This window comes from Protomyctophum parallelum (genome assembly GCF_964188405.1).
Source record: "Protomyctophum parallelum genome assembly, chromosome: 21".
NCBI lineage: Eukaryota > Metazoa > Chordata > Actinopteri > Myctophiformes > Myctophidae > Protomyctophum > Protomyctophum parallelum.
Genome location: NC_139713.1, coordinates 16,021,393 through 16,045,492, shown reverse-complemented (window position 1 = coordinate 16,045,492; position 24,100 = coordinate 16,021,393). Strand labels below are relative to the sequence as shown.

The 24,100-nt window shown below is 45.8% G+C and overlaps 1 protein-coding gene across 3 annotated transcripts in view; it reads left to right on the top strand.

Moving 5' to 3' along the window:
- vav2 (vav 2 guanine nucleotide exchange factor) overlaps positions 1-24,100 on the top strand; it is a 279,748-nt gene that overhangs the window by 195,513 nt on the left and 60,135 nt on the right. For all 3 annotated transcript variants that reach the window (XM_083793516.1, XM_083793515.1, XM_083793514.1), the window contains exon 4: positions 10,990-11,058. In XM_083793516.1, coding sequence (XP_083649642.1) covers positions 10,990-11,058 — 69 coding nt within the window. The remainder of the gene's footprint in view (positions 1-10,989; positions 11,059-24,100) is intronic.

Here is a 24,100-nt window from a genome sequence, read left to right as displayed (position 1 = left end):
TCGATGACACGCTGTTTTGGCTCGGCCCTCTCCGACGCGGTGGGAGGGACTTTTCATAGCAGTGGCCACTAGCCCGCCCCGACTTCACACAGCGTTGAACAGGCTGTGTAGAGCCTTATAGTTGCATTTTCGAATAGTATCACAACTTTGTCATAATTAAACTCAGACAAAGTAGATGCCAGCGTGATACTCTGCCTTTAAGTCCTTATAAGGCTTTGGACCAGAGCTAGGGAGTCGCAGGGTTTAATGGCTGCGCTCACATGTCTGTGATCCAATTGGTTCAGAATATTTGCAGAATTTTCATATTCCACCTGTACTGTAGTGTATAGGTGGGATGTCATGTCAGTCCAGAGTGGTTACAAGCCTTTATTTATTGGTCAATAAAATAATCCCCAAACAAAACAAAAAAAGGTACAATAATATGCTATATTAACCCAATTAGACCTGAGGACGATTCTACAAATACCTTCTAAATCCTGCATGACAGTTTTCTGAAAAACCCCGTGTTTCTATGTCAGTCGTTCTCAAACATTTTCATGTCAAGGACCTCCAAAAATATATAATTGGCTGCCGACCCCCATCTGAAAATATGTTGTGCCAAAAGGCGTTCCCGCCTAAAATGGGTTAAATTAGACAGAGGCAAATGCGTCATATTATTTGCTACACAACAAATAAATGTAATTATCTGTTAATTAACTAATTAATTAAATGAGTTAATTTAACGGATGATTACATTTGTTTGTTTGTCTGTGCACTTGGAGTGCTTCTGTTTGATTAAATTACACACAATGCAATTAGCAATTAGTGCGTTTGCTTTGCATATCTGTCTACATTTAATATGTTGTGACATTTTTTTGTTTTTTAACGTCCTGCTTTCGCTCTGATTTGTCATCGCGGCACCATTGATGGTGTCCTCCGAGAATGAAATAAAGGTTAAATCAATTACTGAATATAATGTGATTATATCAGACGGCACATAGAATGTCTAAAACGCTCCTCTATAGATCGCCCCTCCATTATACTGCCAGCCTTTTATTATTATTATTATTATTATTATTATTATTATACCAGGGGGTCCTTGAGGGAGTTCCAGGGGGTTATACCCAGCTAAACGACAGTTTGGAACCAAATGGACCCTTATGGGTCTGTAACGGGTCCATTTGGTTCCATTTGTACACTTTCATTGTTACATTAACATTGATTTTACAATATAAACGTGAGTTCCCAGAGATTATAAATTACATTAAATGGCGGACCGTACTAGACCAATGCAGGTGAAACTGGGGAGTCCTTGAAATGAAACGTGTTGAGAATCACAACCGTAAACGTCTTCTCTTATGGGGGGGTCCCTGGCATATCTCTTCAAACGGGGGTCCACGGGCTCATTGGTGTCAATTTGGGGGGGTCCTTGATATGAAAAGGTTTGGGAACCACTGATTTAAGCTACAGTACATGCAATAAAATGCTAATGCGTTATATGCTATCAGCCTGTTACTGAGTCAGTCAGCCTCATGTCATGAATTACTGTCCGTCTCTTATGTGATGTGACGCATCGTGAGCTTAACCCATTTTGGGTGCGAACCCCTTTTGGGGTTAGCATTATGTTATGCTTTTAGCTATTGAAAAATAGCAGATCTACAAGGTCTGCTATTTTTTGAAAAATCGAAGAACCACCGACATAGAAACATAGCTTTTTCAGAAAAAAAAGACCAGTGCAAAAAAACAACACGGTACAATGAATAGTGAATAAATATATAAAGTGCAGAGAGTTCAAGTGTTCAGGTCAGTCCATATTCACTCTGAGTGGGGGTGGAGGGAGGATATAGGCAGCAGCATTGAGGATATAGCCGGATAGCCGCGGGGGAAAAAAGCTGTTTGAATGTCGGGCCTTCGTAGTTCTTTAGGGAACGCAAACCTCCTGCCCATGAGGGAAGCTGGGCAAAAAGACAGGAGGATAAGACCCAAATGCATGGCTGGGTCATTGGCCATCGGGCAGAAGCCTTCTTCCATCTCCATGTTTCAACTTTTGTGTGTGTGTGTGTGTGTGTGTGTGTGTGTGTGTGTGTGTGTGTGTGTGTGTGTGTGTGTGTGTGTGTGTGTGTGTGTGTGTGTGTGTGTGTGTGTGTGTGTGTGTGTGTGTGTGTGTGTGTGTGTGTGACTAGCGAAGTACATAAAGTGCCATGGTGCAATCCTTTAAAAGGTTACCCAGTTAGTAAAGTGCTGTTGTGCATTTCAAAAGTGCAGTTACATCATGTCCAGTCCAGTCCAATTCCGTCCAGGGACAATCTTACAAACCGCTGGGCGGTGACGTCACCCCACCTGTGTGTGTGTGTGTGGGTGCTCTAGTGCCCATGTTAACTCTTGTGAGCTAATCAGTCGGGTAATAACTAGTGACACAGTTTGAGTCAACATGTGCAAACGAATCCGATAATAATAATCGTCACATACTGTACTAGCTGCATGTCTTAATGTCAGAGCTGTAAATATGAAATAAATGCACATGCATAGCTACAGTAGGTGTAATATTAGAGTCCAGAGAAGTGAACCTTTCAAGCCTGTTTTCTCGACTCGCTGTTTTCTGTAAGACATGTCTATGTGAGCCATATCTCCAAAACTGGTGGGTCAAACTGAACAACCGATATGTCAATTTGAAGCTATGATTCCCTGCTTTCACATGACATGAGAAAACGAAAATGGAAAAAAAATTCCAATGGCAGTCCCTCAGTCAAATCTGGTCACAGCCCTACTTGATTATACTGCAGTAGCAGATCTGCAAGCTCGTTTGTCAGCTTGTAAATCTGCTACTTTTGATACTTTTGAATTTTAATCCTGAAAAGGAAGAGTTTTGGACGTATGAGGTTTCCACCCCACCCACAGAGACGAGGCACTGCTTAATGAGATTTATAGATTGTGCTTTAATAAATATATATATACTTTTTGAATTAACGCAATTAGACCTGAGGCCGATTAAAAAATTAAAAAAGGCTTCTAAATCCTGACAGTTCTCTGAAAAACCTGTTTCTATGTCAGTGGTGCTCAACCTTTGTCATGTCAAAGACCCCCAGAATTATCTGTATTGGGCCGCGGACCCCCATCTGAAAATATGTTGTTCCAGGGACCCTCCCCCCCCCCCCCAGAAGCAAAGATTTGAGTTAATAACGTTAGCTCTGGAAGAATATATTCAACGATTTGCGCCACATTTTCAACATTTTTCAAAAAAGTTGCAGATCTACAAGCTCGTAGTGCGGCACCGCGCTATGAGCTTGTAGATCTGCTGTGTTTCATTATAGCTAAAGTATAGAATGGTTTAACCCATTTTTGACGGGAACCCCTTTTGGTGTTAGCATCACGTTATGCTTTAGCTATTGAAAAATAGCAGATCTACAAGCCCATAGCGCGCCACCGAGTGGCGCGCTACGAGCTTGTAGGTCTGCTATTTTTGAAAAATCGAAGAACCACTGACATTGAAACATAGCTTTTTCAGAAAACTGTCAGGATTTAGAAGACGTTTATAGAATCGTTCCCACGTCAAAATGGGTTAAAATTAATTTCATCCGAAACCCGAGTTTGTGACTCGAGGCTGTATACAGGCAGGGAAAACCCACTGTCGTTCAGTTCCACCGTAGCTCCGAAGTGGACTGAGAGTTCCTCCCTGCGTTTGATCTGTGGGTAATTGTTCCTCAGACGTGCACATTGACTTCCCGCTGAATCCAATTGATCCTCTCTTTGATGGCGGGCTCGCTGCAATTGTCCCACGGATCAGTCAACCTGCAGCACGCGCGTCTCAGTCACTGCAGTGTCAGCGGGGACCCTGTGGTATCCACAGTAGACGCAACTGTATATGGGGTTGTCCCGATTCTATCGGAATTCGCTGCCGATCGCGTCGTTTTCAAATGATCGGGAATCTGATCGGGGGCACAAAAAACCCAACGTGATCGGGATCACGTGATCTGGTATAGATATTATATAAATATTTATATAAAATCACACCCGTGTGAACTGAGTGGTGCAACTCCCCCCCCCCCCTCCTCCTCTCTCCCCCCCCCCCCCCTCCCCTCCTCTCCTCTCCTCTCTCTTTATCTCTCTCTCATATTAGCAGGCAACAGTGCAGCACTAATACTATCTCTCTCTCTGGCACAACAGCGCCCCTACTGATACTCATAGTCATTGGCTCATTAACGTCACATAGGTGAACACATAGGTGAACAACACATAGGTGAACACGGACATTGCTGTTCCTTGGAGAGGTTGCACCACTCAAAAATATTTCGATCCGGACTTCTGTAATGCACACTATGAAATGTACGCACGCACATCAGAGACCCATTTGTTATTACTTGCGCAACCAGAGCGCACAAGTACTGTAATCGTCGAACGTCGGTGTGCGTGTATGTCAGTGTTGTCTGTCGGCCAATGGGGGACTATATTGTGTACTCATTGTGTGTACTCGTTAATACACATACTGTACGCCTCCTCTTACATTTCATACAGTATAATTCACCAGTTGCATGCATTGCATGCGTCGATTACTAATTAGGCACAACTTCATCACATTACAACGCTTGGATATTATGAGATTACAATCAGATTTAGATGCCCACATGAGAGTGAATTTTCCCCATTCTTTCCATGTGTGCTTTCAGATAATGTAATTTCAGATTAATTACAGTGGTAATTAAAATGGAAGGAAATATTGTCCCTATGCTGTGCATATTAAAAAAAAACCCTGATCTACGAGCTCACAACGTGTGATATTGTGATGTGCTGAGGGCTTGGGGATTGTCTACCTTCGCCTCGTGACACCACCGTACGAAATAAGATAAGATCTTTATTGTCACTGTATGAGACATACAGTCATACACTGACATTCCGTTTAGTGCAAACATAACATATAACAGTATCAACAGAGAGAACACACAGGACACAAGAAACAAACACGGATGGGGCTAAAACTTCATGGCATAAAACTGTTATTCCGTCATAGTCAAGTCATCTCAATCCATTAATAAGCATTATAATAATGCACCGTTAAAATAGTAGATAAAATAAGGGGGACCACACAATCACAAGAGTCCGAAGTTCATCATCAGTAGGGGGGGGGGGGACCACGGGGTAATATATTATATACTATATACTATAATACAGTGTAGTGCTACTCGGCGGGCACTGTATTAGCGGCCCCCACTGCTTCTAGTAGTTACGCCTTTCACCTACTGTATGTGCAAATGTAAAGTGACAAAATATACCCCAAAGGGGCTTAAAGTGGTTAAATCGGTGAATAAGTGAACTCTACATGTTTTGCACTTTGCAATAGCTCAATCGCTCACGGGCACGCACACACACGCACACGCACGTCGCACACACACACACACACATACGTTGTACCGTTACCGTAACATCCTCCCTACTGCATTCGAAGCACAAAAACAAAAAGCATAATATGAACAAAATGAGAGGAGTGCATGCAGGGGATGCAGCAATTGTGCAGTGTGCGCGTGTGTGTGCATGCAGTGGTGCTGCCCTGGCTGGCTTCAGCCTCACTTCTCCATCGATCTGTATACAGCGACAAAGATGTGCTTGAGGAGCTTCGGGACCACCGAAACGACTTCACTGCCCCGCGGCCGTTTGAGCTATAAGTTCCACTCACTAACAACGGCCCCATCGTTGTTTCCTCCTGTTTGCCAATAAGCCACTCAATGGTTCTGGGCCACAGCGTGGCCTGTACTGTCCAGCACATCGATTCCCTTTACAACAGCCGTGGGCCGCTGTGGGGCAATGAAAAAGCACTTTGACTTGATCACGCTTTAGATGGCAACGCGTATCGACAACGCGGGAGTAAACAAGGAAAGGGTGGGGCATTAAGAAGATAAATAAATGAACAGAGCTTAACCCGTTTTGGGCGGGAACCCGTTTTTTGATGTTTTTAAGCATTATGTTATGCTTTGGCTATTTAAAAATAGCAGATCTACAAGACCGCAACGGTCTTGTAGGTCTGCTATTTGTTTAAAATAGTGAAAATGTAGTGCAAATCTTTGAATATATACATACTTTCAGAGTGAACATCTCAAATCTTTGCTTCTGGGCCCCGGAACAACATATTTTCAGATGGGGGGGTTGGCGGCCAAATATATATATTTCAAGGGGTCCTTGACATGAATATGTTTTGAGAATGACTGACATAGAAACGTAACGTTTTTCAGAAAACTGTCAGGATTTAGAAGGAATTTGTAGAATCGTCCCCCAAGTCTGAATGGGTTAATGGTGTTGGAGCCAGCGTAAAAAGAAATGAAAGGTCTGGGGCAATCTGCACTCAGTGCAACAAATCCTCAGTGTTCATTTAAAGGAGCTAAATCCACCCGCTTGGAATGTTACAGTATATCAACCTGTATAATAATTACCAGTAAGTTACTTATCAAGACCATGCAATGGAGCCAGCATGCAGGCACCTACTGGAGCCTACTGGCTGTGATTAGGAAACACAGAAGTGAAATTATGGGGGCGTGTCATCGACGACACAAAATAACTCATTTACATTGCACACATATATATATATATATATATATATATATATATATATCTTCACATTAGAACAATGGGATTTAGGTCGAAAATTGCTGGGGTTTCCTTTTGACTGTGAGAGTGTACACAGTACAACTGAGGCATTCCTGTGTTGTAACATAAAAAAATACCCCAACGGTATAACGAAAACTGCAGACCGCTGAACCAACCAGAAATGCAGTCGATCGTTGAAACACAGACCACCCCCCCCCCCCCCCCCGCCTCCCCCACGGCCTGCCTCAGCAGCACAACCGATTAAAGTGCAAGTTTAACATCTTTACATATCCTTTATATATATATATATAAAAAAGAATCTGCCAGCCTTTGCAAATCCCTCGCCATCTACTGCACGACAATGACAAATCTTGGTTTACCAAAGCGCTCGGGTGAATTAGTATAGTATAGCGTGTGTGTGCAATGAATGAGCTGGCTTGCAGCAAAGGCTGGGGGGAAATAAGCCATTAGCCAGAAAGGAAAGCTCAGCAAACCCTTCTAGTATTTAGTTATTATGAGCCTAAATGAAATGTATTTCAGCGGTAGAAATAAAACCGTCTGAGTTACCCGAGGCTAGATCAGTAGGAACATACTGTTGCCCCTAACCACTTGAGCCCTATGAAATGTGTAGTGTGGCAAAGATTGAGAGAAACAACACACACACACACACACACACACACACACACACACACACACACACACACACACACACTGTGTGTGTGTGTTGAACTGACCTTTGGCCATTCTTGCTGAGCATTCATTAACCTGATGGCTGACACGCTCCTTAAGAGTTGCGACTGCTTTAATTACTATAAGGGTAATTACTGATGACAGACACACACACACACACACACACACCTTCGATGTTAATTTATTTCAGGGAGTGTATGAATGTATGAAACCATTTGTCTGATGCGCCAAAAGGTATGGAAATTGGCTTCCAGCATTTTGTTAATTTGTTTGTTTAATTGTCAAACCATAAAAGCTACGGAATCCATGACAACTCCACGATATCTAACCTCCTATGCAGTGGTGGGAAAAGCACTCAAGTAAAAGTACCAATACTGCAATTTAGAACTACTTCGTTACAAGTAAAAGTACGGAATTGAAAATGTACTATTCATATTCATATTGCAGAATGGCCCATTTCACAAGTTCAAAATGTGTAGAAAATCTGTTGAAAAGAGCCGATCTACAAGCTCTCAATGCGTCACATTCATAATTAGTGTGGACTTAGACCGTTATTCGTCTCAACTGACGAGAGGCCGCATGTTTTTAATCCCTTCAGCAGCTTTTGCTCTGTGCTGCTATGTGGTATTTTGATGAGCTCATGAGAGAAAAACATTATTTTAGTGGGGAAAATAGCTGTCGTAAAGAAGCTAATTGATTAGTCACCCATTTTCACATTCCCCCAGGAGTTTCTCCTTTGCTGACGTGACACTGTGTGCGCAGAACCACGGAACTGTATCGGGCTGAATCATTCATATTATGTCATAACATGCTGATGTGAAGAACCATATGGTACAGTAACTTGCTTGCTTGCGGGAATTGTCACAATCAAAATGCTCCAAATGACAAGAAAGTATCCACACACTAGTAGAGGATGTCATCATTGTCATGGCAAAACACAAAACCTTGTTAATCTAATGTTCATTTTAATTTCCCCTGCCCTACATCAATGTCAGAATTAATATTTTTCATAGCCAGGTTACATTTGCATAATTATGCACAAACAAATTGTCTCTTATGTTGATGCACTACGCAACAGTATTAATTAGTATGCACTAATATTTTACAAAAATTCGGCCCGGTAATTTTTTCGCGCGAATTTGGCCCAGACCGGCCCACCACAACCAGCGTGCAGATAGCAGAAACTCTACCGCCCGCTCCGTCGAGGCACACACAAACAAACAAGCCCTAATGCCACCACTTTTACAGAACAACATAAATGATACAAACCAACAGACAACTACACAACCCTTTGTTGCTCTCACAAGAATGCTGGCAAAAGGATTCAAGATAGAAAAGGGTTTGTTTGTCACTCACTTTGCCTGCCTGTTTTTTTTTTTAATCATATAACTTGAGCGGCCCCCTACGGTCTCGGCCCATCGGTAATATGACGGTACGTCCTGTGGCCAGTCCAAAACTGTTACTTTTGAATGACTGTATTTGGTGTGTCAACAGCTCTGGTCCCATAGCGTTAAAGGAGTTCTCCTTAATGCTTTGGTACTTTGGATTCTCTCCCCTCACACCCACGGTAGCGCAGCGGCCACAGCCTCTCTCATCATACACGTCCGCTGTACTCGCCAAAATAAAGGCGGTTTTAAGATGTTTGAAAGCCTGCTCCTTATCATTGAAGTCCTGGTCGCTATACTGTCTCCCCTTGGCCAGCCCGGGGCACCAGATGGAGGGGAAACTCCCTCCTGTCGGGTGGAAAGAAGCAGTCCTGGTCTCCTCATGCTTAGAAGGAAGCATGAGGTCAGTCCGGTGCTCTCCCCAGGTTGGCAGAGGGAGTGTAGAGCCCAGGATTACATTAGACAATTGACACTGGGTGGAAAAATGGGTCACAAAACCGTGGGATAAAAATCTAAAAAGACGTTGAAAGTCTACTTTCCTAAATGGGAACACTCTGAGCCCCCCTCACGTACAAAATACACTTTTTGTCCAGAACAGAAAATATGTCTTAGTCGCTCGTCTGCTCGCTTTACAGATCTCGTCAATAGAAATATCCCATTTGAGTGTAGTAGAGCGAAAACAGGAGGGCGCCTAGTGCAAAGCCCTGGGGGGGATCTCGAACCGGTCAAGGAGTTAAAAATGGGCGAGATTCAAGCGTATCCGTGTGTTTTTCAGGAAAGTACCATGGCAACATTTCTTCTCTGGCGGGTTTACGTGTGCCTCAAACTGCATCCTGCGACTTGTGTGATGTGTTTTGACACCGCTGTGGCACAGGAGGGATTTGTCCCACGAAACACTCCCTGCTGTTTTGTTACTGATGTGATGGAGCAGCCAGTGAGATGACTGATATATAGGACATGAAGTTCTGGGACGCTGTCGTACTGATACTAAACGTTTTTCAGTAGTCCTATTAATAGTCGAATCTGAGAAATAGACGTTTTGAGGACCCAGTCCTTTCCTGGTCCAGCCAGGGGAAATGGTTGTTTTATGATTTGGGGAGTTAGGCTTAAACGAGCATTCAGTGATTTGGATTTCCCCCCCCGGTCCCCCCGGTAGCAAGATGTGGGGGGGGGGGGGGGGGGGGGGGGGGGGGGGGGGACCAACAGCACACACACACCAACCCTGCTCAATCATGATTGGCGGAAGGCCCCTCTCTATCCTGATTGGATGAAGGCTGGGTCACCTATAGCCAAAAACCTACGGTTTTTTCACCCTGAGGGGTTAACTGCAGAGGAACTCCTTATATGGTCAGCACACTCTATAGTAGGGAGGATTATCACATAGGGAGGATTATCACAAAACAAAACAAAAAAATAAGTGATATTTGTATTGGATCATCAGTGATCATCTGATTATACTAGGAGGAAGAGTTTTTTGAGGAAAAAGTGTGCAGAAAGTGTTAAAATTACGTTTTTATTATGCCACACCCACCAGTTAATTAGGTATACCTGGTTTTCAGCTTAGCACCACCCACCTGAACTTAAGGCCTCGCCCACAGCTGTTGTTGTATGATAATGAGGGAGGGGTTAGGGTTATGATGTCACTAAAATGGTGTTATTTCGATTAGGCCTTTTCACTCAAAGGCTTTCAGCTTTCAGGAAGAAACCAAAAAATGCACAGGGAAGACATTATTTGAACGTTCTAACCACAACTGGGTGTCTATTAGAGTAATGTTAACTCCATAGACGCATATAAAACAGAAAAAGTACAAAACTCGCTGCACTTTTCTTCTTTCATCTTGAGATCAGGTTTCAGGTTGGGAGCGAGGATTAGACAGGAGGGTATGCCTGACTTAGCCTATATATTGTGCTCTGGTGTGACGCGAAGAATATGATATCTGATATGTTCGGGCAGCGGTGGCCTAAGGGTTAGAGGAGCGCCCCTTGTTGCCGAAAGGTTGCCGGTTCGATTCCCCGGACGGGCAGTGGAAAAATCTGGGTGGGGAAGTGATTGTCATCACTCACCCAACACCGCTGAAGTGCCCTTGAGCAAGGCACTGAACCCCCAACTGCTCCCCCTGGAGTTGCTTAGTGGCCAACAGTATAAGACTGAGGTTGTACTGCAAGGTCAGCTCCCAGGTTTTAATGCGTGTCTGTCTGTGTGTCTCTATGTGCAGGGCGTTGCTGAAAATGAGCACTTGTGCTCCGCTACTATCCTGGATAAATAGAGGATAAATAAAAAATCGTCTGTTTTCGAGGGCGTCCAAAGTGGAGTAACGCAAACACTAAACAAGGTTTGTTTGTGTGTGTTTGTGTGTCGTAGGCCCTTCCCATCGGAGGACACAGCGCTGAATGAGGATGATGTTTACCGAAGCCTGGAGGAGCTGGCAGAGTAAGTATGCGCACACACACACACATGCGTGCACACGCGCGAACAGTAAACACAACACCTATAGGGGCCAAAAACTGTATGATATGCCAATTTGTGACATTTCTGTTGCACCGACGTTTAGCCCTCTGTCACCCTGCCCGTTGCTATGGTGACAGCAGCAGTGCTCTGGCTTGCTGACGGTTGGGATGCCTGTTTGGATGCCTGTCTGTCTGGGTGCCTGTTTGTCTGGGTGCCTGTCTGTCTGGGTGCCTGTTTGTCTGGGTTCCTGTCTGTCTGGATGCCTGTTTGTCTGGGTGCCTGTCTGTCTGGATGCCTGTTTGTCTGGGTGCCTGTCTGTCTGGATGCCTGTTTGTCTGGGTGCCTGTCTGTCTGGGTGCCTGTTTGTCTGGGTGCCTGTCTGTCTGGGTGCCTGTTTGTCTGGGTGCCTGTTTGTCTGGATGCCTGTTTGTCTGGGTGCCTGTTTGTTTGGATGCCTGTTTGTCTGGGTGCCTGTTTGTCTGGATGCCTGTTTGTCTGGGTGCCTGTTTGTCTGGGTGCCTGTCTGTCTGGGTGCCTGTTTGTCTGGGTGCCTGTCTGTCTGGGTGCCTGTCTGTCTGGATGCCTGTTTGTCTGGGTGCCTGTTTGTCTGGATGCCTGTTTGTCTGGGTGCCTGTCTGTCTGGGTGCCTGTCTGTCTGGGTGCCTGTCTGTCTGGGTGCCTGTCTGTCTGGGTGCCTGTTTGTCTGGATGCCTGTCTGTCTGGGTGCCTGTTTGTCTGGATGCCTGTCTGTCTGGGTGCCTGTTTGTCTGGGTGCCTGTCTGTCTGGGTGCCTGTTTGTCTGGGTGCCTGTTTGTCTGGGTGCCTGTCTGTCTGGATGCCTGTTTGTCTGGATGCCTGTTTGTCTGGGTGCCTGTTTGTCTGGGTGCCTGTCTGTCTGGGTGCCTGTTTGTCTGGATGCCTGTCTGTCTGGGTGCCTGTTTGTCTGGGTGCCTGTCTGTCTGGGTGCCTGTTTGTCTGGGTGCCTGTCTGTCTGGATGCCTGTCTGTCTGGATGCCTGTTTGTCTGGGTGCCTGTCTGTCTGGGTGCCTGTCTGTCTGGATGCCTGTTTGTCTGGGTGCCTGTTTGTCTGGGTGCCTGTTTGTCTGGGTGCCTGTTTGTCTGGGTGCCTGTCTGTCTGGGTGCCTGTCTGTCTGGGTGCCTGTCTGTCTGGGTGCCTGTCTGTCTGGGTGCCTGTTTGTCTGGATGCCTGTCTGTCTGGGTGCCTGTTTGTCTGGGTGCCTGTCTGTCTGGATGCCTGTTTGTCTGGGTGCCTGTTTGTCTGGGTGCCTGTCTGTCTGGGTGCCTGTCTGTCTGGGTGCCTGTTTGTCTGGGTGCCTGTTTGTCTGGATGCCTGTTTGTCTGGGTGCCTGTCTGTCTGGATGCCTGTTTGTCTGGTTGCCTGTCTGTCTGGGTGCCTGTTTGTCTGGGTGCCTGTCTGTCTGGGTGCCTGTCTGTCTGTCTGGGTGCCTGTTTGTCTGGATGCCTGTTTGTCTGGGTGCCTGTCTGTCTGGGTGCCTGTCTGTCTGTCTGGGTGCCTGTTTGTCTGGGTGCCTGTTTGTCTGGGTGCCTGTCTGTCTGGGTGCCTGTCTGTCTGTCTGGGTGCCTGTTTGTCTGGATGCCTGTTTGTCTGGGTGCCTGTTTGTCTGGGTGCCTGTCTGTCTGTCTGGGTGCCTGTTTGTCTGGGTGCCTGTTTGTCTGGGTGCCTGTCTGTCTGGGTGCCTGTCTGTCTGTCTGGGTGCCTGTTTGTCTGGATGCCTGTTTGTCTGGGTGCCTGTTTGTCTGGGTGCCTGTTTGTCTGGATGCCTGTTTGACTGGGTGCCTGTTTGTCTGGATGCCTGTTTGTCTGGGTGACTGTTTGTCTGGGTGCCTGTTTGTCTGGGTGCCTGTCTGTCTGGGTGCCTGTTTGTCTGGGTGCCTGTTTGTCTGGGTGCCTGTTTGTCTGGGTGCCTGTCTGTCTGGGTGCCTGTCTGTCTGGGTGCCTGTTTGTCTGGGTGCCTGTTTGTCTGGGTGCCTGTTTGTCTGGGTGCCTGTCTGTCTGGGTGCCTGTCTGTCTGGGTGCCTGTTTGTCTGGGTGCCTGTTTGTCTGGGTGCCTGTTTGTCTGGGTGCCTGTTTGTCTGGATGCCTGTTTGTCTGGGTGACTGTTTGTCTGGGTGCCTGTTTGTCTGGGTGCCTGTCTGTCTGGGTGCCTGTTTGTCTGGGTGCCTGTTTGTCTGGGTGCCTGTTTGTCTGGGTGCCTGCTGTCTGGGTGCCTGTCTGGGTGCCTGTCTGTCTGGGTGCCTGTTTGTCTGGGTGCCTGTTTGTCTGGGTGCCTGTTTGTCTGGGTGCCTGTTTGTCTGGGTGCCTGCCTAGTCGGCTTGTGTACAGTAGGCCAACTGTTTCATGTCACCCCCAACTGTTTCATGTCACCCCCAAATTGATACGTGTGCGATATGCAAGCTTGTACACGTACATTTTTTTTTTTTAAGAATCTTGGAATCTTCAAAAAGTCTGATGGCGGCTCCACTGCCAAATACATCGGCACGAAAACGACTGGTTTGGAAGGCATTTTGTTTTAGTGGTGGACAGTAAAAGTATCAATACTGCAATGTAGCAATATTGTTAGTTGTTACACTAGGCTACAAGTCCGGAATAAAAAATATATACTTGAGTAAAAGTACTAGTTACTAAAGTTGTCAAATCAATGTAGTGGAGTAAAGGTGGTTGTACACTGGAAAACCGACGGGAAAACGCCTCTAAAAATCTGAAAACGCGTCCAGTGTGCAGCGACCTAAAGTACAGATACTGTACCTCAAAATTGTAAAACGGCAGCGGAGGGGCGCCGTCTCAAGCCAACTTGAGCCACCACCGACCGAGTGAGCTAAAGCGCTCGAGTTGCCGTGGCGAAATTATTTTTTCCCTTTTTTTTCCAAAAGGGCACATTGCCAAAAGGGCAGGGGGTGCTGTAGCACCTCTAGTGTATCTGTGCACGCCACTGGTAAAGACAGTAGACCGAGTACTTTCTTCCGGGCACTTTGCGTACGTGTGCGGTTGTGTGGTGGGTGTGTGTGTGTGTGTGTGTGTGTGTGTGTGTGTGTGTGTGAAACACAGACCCAGAGAGGGCTCTCAAGTGGCAGTGGTTTCAGTGGTTTCAGTGATGACAGCGCCCGCTCCACTCTGATTAATGGATAATAATTAGGCGCCACGCTGAGATACGCGTCATTCATCATGCAGATTGTAGAGGGAGAGGGGAGAGGAGAGGAGAGGAGAGGAAGAAAGTGAGGTGTTTGTGTGTGAGAGAGATGTCAAGTAGGGGTAAGTATGTGTGTGATGTATGTTAGCGATAGTTAGTTGAGTGTGCGCGTGCGAGAGAATATAGGAAAGCTATATTAGATACTAGATACAGTATGAGAGAGAGAGAGAGCACACACAGAATGCTAAACAAACATTAACAGTTTAACACGGACATTGCTGTTCCTTGAAGTGGTTGCACCACTCAAAAATGCCATTGACAATGAATGGAGAATATTCGTCATATCCGAGCAAATCGGCCGGGTATGTCGGTGGGAACCCTCGGCCAATAAGGGGCCACCATTCTTGATGGGGATGTACGATGGTCAGAGCGGGTGTGATTTTTGAGGGGCGCGCTAGCTAGCGCCGCTGGCCCCTCCTATATACAGCTTTTGACCCCACACGTCTCAGTATTTGCCAGTGACAATGAAAGGAGGAATGAGGTAAAATGTACGACGTACATTTGTGGCAACAGGCATTCTGATTGGTCAGTACGAAATGAGGCATGACGACAAGAGCGCCCCTCACTTCACATGGGTGTGATTATTTTCTTTAATGTATAAATATTTAACGAATGAAAGGTATTGACAAGAAGAGCTGCATGTGTGACTAAATAATAACTAAGGAACATTGGCGTTTTGTATACACATAATACATTATCCAAGGTTTCTGCCCGACAGTTCCATCAGAGCTTGAGTGAAATAATCCATTTTGGGGAGCAGTCGGGGGGGCTGCCGTTCCCTGTGTAACCTGTAGAGGGCGCAGAGGGCTGTGGGCGTGATTGAATTAACCCATTTAGACCCGAGGACGATTTATACAAAATGTCTTCTAAATCCTGACAGTTTTCTGAAAAACCTCATGTTTCTAATGTCAGTGGTTTCAGAATAAAAAATAGAACAGCGCACATCCTCCACATCTCGGTGCTGAGCCAAACTGTTAAACTAACATGATATCAGGAAGAAAAGCAAAAAGGCTTGCGACTCACTTTTGTAAATGCTCAGAGTATTTATTCACAATCACATCGACCGGCGTTGGTCTCTTTCGAGTATGAATGTGCTTTTATGTCAGTGGTTCTCAACGTTTATCATGCCCGGGGCCCGCAAAATGATGTGTAATTGGCCGCCGAAAGAAAGAATATATATTCAAAGATTTGCGACACATTTTCACATTTGAGCACTTTGTTTGTTTGTTTAGGGCACGAGTGCCGCGCTAGAAGCTTGTAGATCTGCTATTTTTCAATAGCTAAAAGTATACAACATCATGCTTAAAACAACCAAAAGGGCTTACCCGTCCAGAATGGGTTAATGGAGCCGCATTGCAGCAGCGGCGGCGGCGGCGGCTCTCCTTGACCTTTCCACGAGAAGGACCGTGTACATGCGCCTCACTCCCTTCAGAGTGGGACGGACCACGTAATGGATTAATCAGCGGGTGTCTGTGCCTAATGCGCTCAGACACACTTAAGCTAGCAATAACCGCTGCGCTCAATGACTTTAGCCCCCCCCCGAAGCATTGACGCGCGGATGATTTATGACGAGCATATGACTGGATTTAGGAAGGGCTATGGAGGGTGATGACAATGTGCCGATTCACATGGAACTATTTTTTAACCCATTTAGATCTGACAAATCCTGACAGTTTTCTGAAAAACCTATGTTTCTATTATGTCAGCGGTGCTCAACCTTTTTCACGTCAAGAACCCCCAGAATTATCTGTATTTGGCCGCGGAAATATGTAGTTCCACTTCCAGGGACCCCCTCCCAGAAGCAAAGATATGAGTTGAAAACGTTTGCTCTGAATTAATATATATTCAAAGATTTGCGCCACATTTTCAAGATTTTTCAAAGACGGCAGATCTACAAGCTCATAGCACGGCACCGAGTGCCACTTGTAGAGCTTGTAGATCTGCTATTTTTCAATAACATAATGTTTAAAATACCAAAAGGGGTTTAAATGGCCATCAAATTGTCTAAGTCCGGTGGAAGCCTCATTAGCCTTATTACTTTTCAGGATTAAAATTAAAAAAAATCTAAAATAAACTTGTTTTTCGAGCTCTCAGATCTGCTATACTTTGATGCTCGGCGCTGTAGTAGAGCTTTGGCTTGAATTCAAGGTATTATCAAAACTGTAGTCCAAGCAGGGCATTCATTTATGAAAAGGCCACTGTATTTATGTCGGCCACATAGCGTCTTGCAGTACGTCGTCATTTAGTGCCCTAACAAACATTAAAGTTCATACACTTGGCTGGCAAATTATTTTCGTCATAAGTGCTCTAAACAAACAAAAATCCCATAGACCTGGCTGCCATATGACGTAATCTTCAAAAGCCATGCATTGGAGGGTCCCTCAAAAACACAACGAGGTCAAATATGTAGATATAAGAGGTTTCTGCCAACAACAGCAACGATATATTACATTTTACAGTTCAGCTCCCTTTTTTGTGTGTCTCTATTAATATTCTCAAAGATGGCTCAATGGAGTAAAGCAAGCTATACTCTCTACAATCAGGGGTTCTCAACGTTTTTTGGGGAAACGTTCTGGGAAATCCCCCGGAAATGCTTTGGCGGCCATGTCTCGCAGGGAGGGGGTCCCCAGCCAAAAAACGTTGAGAACCCCTGGCATACAGTATACCCTGCTAGCTTATTCCCGTATGGACAGTATTACATAAAAATGCGTGACGGTTGGATTGAGCACCGGTTGGTGGTCGGCAGCATGAGCTCACCTGCAGAAGACCAGTGCAACGAATGAGACACACACACACACACACACACACACACACTGCGTGTATCCGTGTAAATTATTCATGCCCATTATTTGCATGCATGCTCATGCCGGCCCTATACTGGTCCATGAAGCAGTCTGTCTGTCTGGGCATATACTCTCACAGTAACCAAAGGTCTCCCAGGTTAATATGAATACATCTGGGTGCAGCTGCCTCTCCTCTTTCCCCCTGTGGATGTGTGTGGCGTCAACTCCACACTCTGCCCGGGTAGCCCGGTTTATAATTCATTGTGGGATAGCGTCCCTATACTGTGTGCCTACTGTATATATATGGACACACACACACACACACACACACTGCGTGGTGTAAATCAGACCTATAACCGTGAGTCCTCCACTGTAGCATGAAATGGGGGCTGATGGAGCACATTCGCCCGAGGGAGTTGTTCCCCCCCCCCCCCCCCCCCCCCCCACCCCACCCTTCCATGAGCGACGCGCATACACTCACATGCCGAAGCAAATAGTGTCACAAAGCCTTTATGTCACTCTGCTACAGGTTATGTCACTCAAGTCCATTAGTCTATGAGTTTGACATGGTGAGGAGGGGGGGAAAGTCAATAAATGGAGGGGGAAAAAATAGCATGGTGGGAGGTTAGAGATACAATATTTAGCATCTTTTATTAACCACAAGGACCCTATACTGTGGTCTGTTGTTCTGGAGGGGCGAAAATATCATGCCAACAATGAAATTATAATTATTGTGTAACTAAATAACGCCCCCTGCACATCATCCTCCGACACTCTGAGCCGCAGTCGATTTATGACGTTCATTAATGCAGCAACAATTGTGTCCCCGTGACTAACAGCCCAGTTGACAAATCAATTATCCCTAATGGAACTGCAGTCTGTACACCTGCCAGCGAGGCTAAACTCCAGAACAATACCGCCTTCATCCAAAGCTGGCCATGAGAGCAAGAGTGTTTTACATGTTGTCATTTTTACAGCCTTGGAAATATGCTGCTCTTGTTGACGCGATCACAGTTTTAACCAATCAGCCTCAGGCCTCATTCACACGTATACAAAACGCCAATCAAGCAAATGTTTGGTTGTTTTTTTAGGGCCACCACAATGCTTTTCCAATGGGAGTTTTGGGATGTTTGATGAGGGGGGAGGGGCAGAACACCACCAGCAATCAAACACAAATGTTTGATCAAACCATGTGACTCCCATTGGAAAAGCATTGTGGTGGCCCAAAAAAACAAAACAAAAAACGACCAAACATTTGCTTTATTGGTGTTTGGTACGTGTGAATGAGGCCTCGGAGGCAGAAATCCTACCAAAAACAACAAGAACAACACTATTTTATCCCATTCTGGACGGGAACCCCTCTTGCGTTATACTTTAGCTATTGAAAAACAGCAGGTCTACGAGCTTGTGGCTCTGCTATTTCTTTGAAAAATCGTGAAAATGTGTCGCAAAATTGGAATATACTGTATATTATTTCAGACCAATACCTTTAACTCAAATCTTTGCTTCTGGGGAGGTCCCTGGAACAACATATTTTGACATGGCCAAATACAGATCATTCTGGGGCTCCTTGACATGAAATAGTTTGAGCACTACTGACACATAGAAACATGGGTTTTTCCGAAAACTGTCATGATTTAGAAGACATTTTGTAGAATCGATCTCAGGTCTAAATGGGTTAATGGAAACCAGTAAGCCAGCAGTGCCTAAGGGCACATACTATCATGTCCAAGTATATAACGCTGACAAAGTGAATCATATCTCCCACCCCGTCCACCAATGGGGACTATGCTTCTATGCTCCTCCATATTATGGATGGTCACTGGTCACTGCCGGTGCTGAAAATAGCCCATCTTCAAGCTCTCAACGCGTTGCGATGTGACATGTTGTGAGCTTGTAGATGGGCTATTTTTGGCACGGGCATGACACACTGTTGTAGGAGTACACAGTGAATCAGGCTTATGTCAGTATCCATCCAGGGGTTAAATGGTAAATGGTGCATTTACAGTATATAGCGCCTTTATCCAGGGCGCTTTACAGAGATTGTGCATTACATTCACCTATTCACACACACATTCACACACAGTGCAAACCCACTGGGGTCTCCTCTAGTCTTCCACTGTGTAACCGGACAGAAAATTAGGCCCCCATTCCTCACTTCCTCTGGACTCTGACTCGGAGGCACGCTTATCTTGTTCCACGTTCGCAGCCAGGCACACTTATCCCATTTTGGTGTTTTAATGAATGAATTGCATTTTTATGGCGCTTTTCCAAGTGCTCAAAGCGCTTTACAATGGTTCATTCATTCATACATTGGGAGGTGAAGCGGCGAACAGTCGACGCCAGCGTCCTCAACACTTCCCACATTCACACACCAATGGTGGCAAGCTCACACCGACCCAAGGACACTTTGACATGTGGACAGGAGGAGCTGGGATTGGAACCGCCGACCCAGGGATCATTGGACTACCTGCTCTACCTCCTGAGCCACAGCCTCCGTTTTAAGCATTATGTTATACTTTAGCTATTGAAAAATAGCAGATCTACAAGCTCATAGCCACAGTGTCACACTGTGACAAAAAAATACATTTTTAAAATGCATTTTTAAAATGTCGACGTCTGGTTTAAATGGGTTACAGACACAGCAGCTGCTTGCATTGCACGCCATGCGTGCTCGGAACATGCCAGAAGGCCAGTGGGTTTGTGTGTGCGTGGGTGTGTGTGTGTGTGGGTGTGTGTGTGCGTGGGTTTGTGTGTGCGTGGGTGGGTGTGTGTGTGTGTGTGTGTGTGTGTGTGCGTGGGTGCAGAGCCCAGATGCATGCACCTATACAGTACTATAGAGCGGAAGTGAAAACATGTGCAGAGGCACATAAGTGATTCATTTATGCATGATCACCTCCACCCAAGAGATTAAACGCGAAATAAATCCTAAAGATGCAGTCAGACGTTTTACAAGACTTACCAAGATTTATTTGGCATTCTCTCTCTCTCTCTCTCTCTCTCTCTCTCTCTCTCTCTCTCTCTCTCGTTCACACAAACACACGCGTGTATGCAGACTACACACACATGCACGCGCGTGCGCGCGCACACACACACACACACACACACACACTTGGGACAGTGACGGTTTTAAGGCAGAGACCTGTTTTGTAGCATACTGAATTTGATTATGATCAAATCTAATTGGGGATGGCGACCAATATGTTGGGCATGTGGATCACAGCCCCTGGGCTTTTTTGTGCTATCCTTTAACATTTGACTATATATATACTACCTCCACTTTTATAAAGTATTCAATTAATAAACCAATCAATGTCATTATTGGCGAGATGTTAGTATTTATTTATTCAGAAACATAAAAGAAAATCAAAAGTAGTAGATATAAGCTCTCAATTAGGGTATCTGCCGATACTGATTTTTCCCGATCCGATATTTAATTTTATAGAACGCGTTTATGCCATATCACAATAGTACAATATCCCAAACCACAGACAATATCCAGTCTAATTCCTGATATGGATATCATTTTGATACTGGGGATGTACCGATGCTCTGCTTTACGATCACATGATCGGATCGGATTCTGACCAGTCATTGGTCTGACAACGACAACCTATACCTCAAACCCTGACCCAGCCATAACCGCAAGCACGGATCAGCGCATGTTCGCCAACCTTAACGCATGTTGGCCAACCTTATTCCGGTCATTTTTTTGCATGTTCGCCAACCTTAATCCGGTCAGTTTTCTGCATGTCGGACCAATGACCGGTCGGAAATGCGCACGTACCCCATCGGACCGGGATAACCCTATTAACTCTCGATGTGCTGCCATGAATACAGGCACCCTGACATTTTGACTCGCCGTTGACCTCGTTGTGCCTCGGGTGCTAAAAGTTTTCAAACTACTGGATTAGAGAGAGAGAGGCTTTCCTTCTCACCCCTCCAAAGTTCCCTTCTATACGCCTATATTCATTCATGTCACGGGTGACCACGGAGCACGTACGTACGCCTTACCTTCGCCAAGTCTGCTGGGAGTTCAGAGCGGGGACATGTGAGACATTGAGGGTTGTCATTAAGTGTCCTCCCACATCAGTAGAATCGTCATTGATGGGAGGGGGGGGAGATGAGGGAGGGAGGAGAGGGGGGGGGGGGGGGGGGACGTTTCTGGGAGTCAACCAGTTCACCTCAATTAACACATTTAGACCTGACGCCGAAAAATCTCTTCTAAATCCTGACAGTTTTCTGGAAAAGCTGTCGTTCTCGAATATTTTCATGTCGAAGACCCCCAGAAATATATGTAATTGGCCGCCGACCGCAATCTGAAAATATGTTGTTCCAGGGGCCCTCCCCCCAGAAGCAAAGATTTGAGTTATAACGGTCGCTCTGAAACAATATAAATTATATTGAAAGATTTGTACCACATTTTCACGATTTTTCGAAAATAGCAGATCTACAAGCTCGTACAGTAGATCTGCTAATTTTTCAACAGCTAAAGTAGAACGTAATGCTTCCCGTCCTGACTGGGTTAAAACTTCAAACAAGACCTCACATGAGCAAAAGGACAATGCTTGAATATTTGATGACCGAGGCCACTGCCCTCCCTCCTCCCCCCATCCCTCCCTCATTATTTTCCATCCGTTATTCACACAGAGTGTAGCAGAGAAGAAGAGTGTATGAGTTCTGATGGGGGGGGGGGGGGGGGATTTGGCGAGAGGTCACGCGAAAACCGAGTTGCATCAGTTGAAGAACAGGATGGCAAGTTAATGTCTTGCTCAGTGTTGCGCTGCAGTTCTTTCACAGGGCAAAGAAATCCAGTTAGTGTGAACTGTCTATCACACAGCGAGGGCTTTGCCTATATACCGCACCACTCATAGTTATAGAAAGGTCGTGACTCGTGCGCCATTGAGATAAGAGTCCCGGTGGTTCTCAACCTGGGGGTCGCGACCCCTCGGGGAGGGGGGGGGGAATTAAGAGTTGACATGATTCGAAGCCTGCGGAGCTAGTTCAGGCAGGCAACTCGTGAGCGCTCCTATACCTGTGTTGAGGAATCATACATATAGGGGCGTATCATTCTATATACAGGGATGTATATTCTATTAACCCTTTGAACCCGTGTATGCTTTAATGTGGCCTCTGATCAAGTGTATTCATGCTGAACCTGCACTACATGTGCTCTTTGTGTGACACGATGGCCTCTCTCTGAACCAATGCAACGTTCTAGTTTGTGCTTAAAATGTACTGTAAATTCTACAAACTGTTAATAAATATTTCAATCAATCAATCAATCAATCTAGTGCACCACTAAGGCTCCCTCGGACCAGCATGGATATGGTGGTGTTATGTGCGATATGAAATCATGCTGCTTGCAGCAGCTATCCTTTTTCGACACTTTTCGATTGGATTAATTTCTTACTCTTTGTACTTATTCTCATTTTTGAGTGGTGCGACCACTCCTACATCCAGCAATGTCCGTGTACCTGTGTACCTGTATCAGTGGCCATGAGCATGAGTATGTGACTTATTAATACCAGTATGGGTGGCGCCAGAAACAGAGAGAGGGGTAGTGCTGTGCCTGCTGCCTGCTAATGAGAGAGAGGGAGGGAGAGAGGGGGGGGGGGGGATTTCACCACTCAGTTCACACAGGTGTGATTTTTGTATTATCTTCAAATAAACCTTTTTGATTAGACTTTTTGATTTTGCCTCATATCTACTGGAAATATTGAGATTCCTTGATACCTGATCAGGTGACTAGTCTCATCATGCACTCTTTACCCGATCAGATCGGCTATTTAAACCTGATCGGCTGATCAGGTGACTAGTCTCATCATGCACTCTTTACCCGATCAGAGCGGATATTTAAACCTATCTGCCTACCTGCTCTTTCCTGGCTTCTCTCCTGCCGTGCGGTCGTGCACTGCTGCTACTGCTGTCTCCCTGCCTCGCTCGTTGCTAACCTGCTGCTCATGAAGGTTTTGCAAACCCCACCGCCTCCCCCAGGAGGCAAGTTGGAAATGCATGCCCAAGTGTTGGAGCCTCTACCTCCCCTTTGTGCCCAGTTCTATGTCAGGCATGGCCCAAATAATGGAGTCTCTGCAGACGTCAGAATGACGTCGGAACAGGCCAGCTCCATATATGGACCCTGGGCTGGGGGGCCCTATAGCTGTCCAGAGCCCGAGCAGAGGCCTTTTTTGGGGTGGTCGGTCTTGAGACGTGGCCAAAGCATTTCCAGGTGGGGCCCCAGCCCAAAACGTTGAGAACCCCTGAGATAGACCCACTGTTTCCCCAAGCAGTGGGTCTCGGGACCCAGACACATTTATCCCATGTTGGCATTATGCTATGCTTTAGCTATTGAAAAATAGCAGATCTACAAGCTCATAGCGCGCCACCGAGTGGCGCGCTACGAGCTTGTAGGTCTGCTATTTTTGAAAAGTCGAAGAACGACTGACATGGAAACATAGCTTTTTCAGAAAACTGTCAGGATGTAGAAGACATTTTTAGAATCTGATCTCATGGTCAAAATGGGTTGTATGGGTTTTATGGGTCAAGCATGTACATGGGCAATTTTTTATACTTTTTGAAAAATGTGAGAGTCTATGTGAGAACTACACTGGTTAAATTTGGAATGCATTTTGTAGAATCGGCATCAGGTCTTCACGGTTTAAATTGTAGAAGGCTGATACCGGTAATGCATTTCAGACAGCAATCAATCAATTATTTATGTTTGTTATGTTATGGTTGCGTCTTATATTGCCCCATAATCACACGGATTTAGGCGTATATGCCAGTAACTGTGGCAACGCACGCACGCACGCACACACACACACACACAGTGGGTGTGCTGTGCACCATATTGCTAGAGTGAGGATTAAATTAACCTGTCTCTCACGCACGCACAGAGGTACACACACACACACACACACACACACACACACACACACACACACACACACACACACACAGAGCCCCCAGCCACGGTTCTGTGCTCTGTTGGCTTTTGGCTGCTTGCCTAAT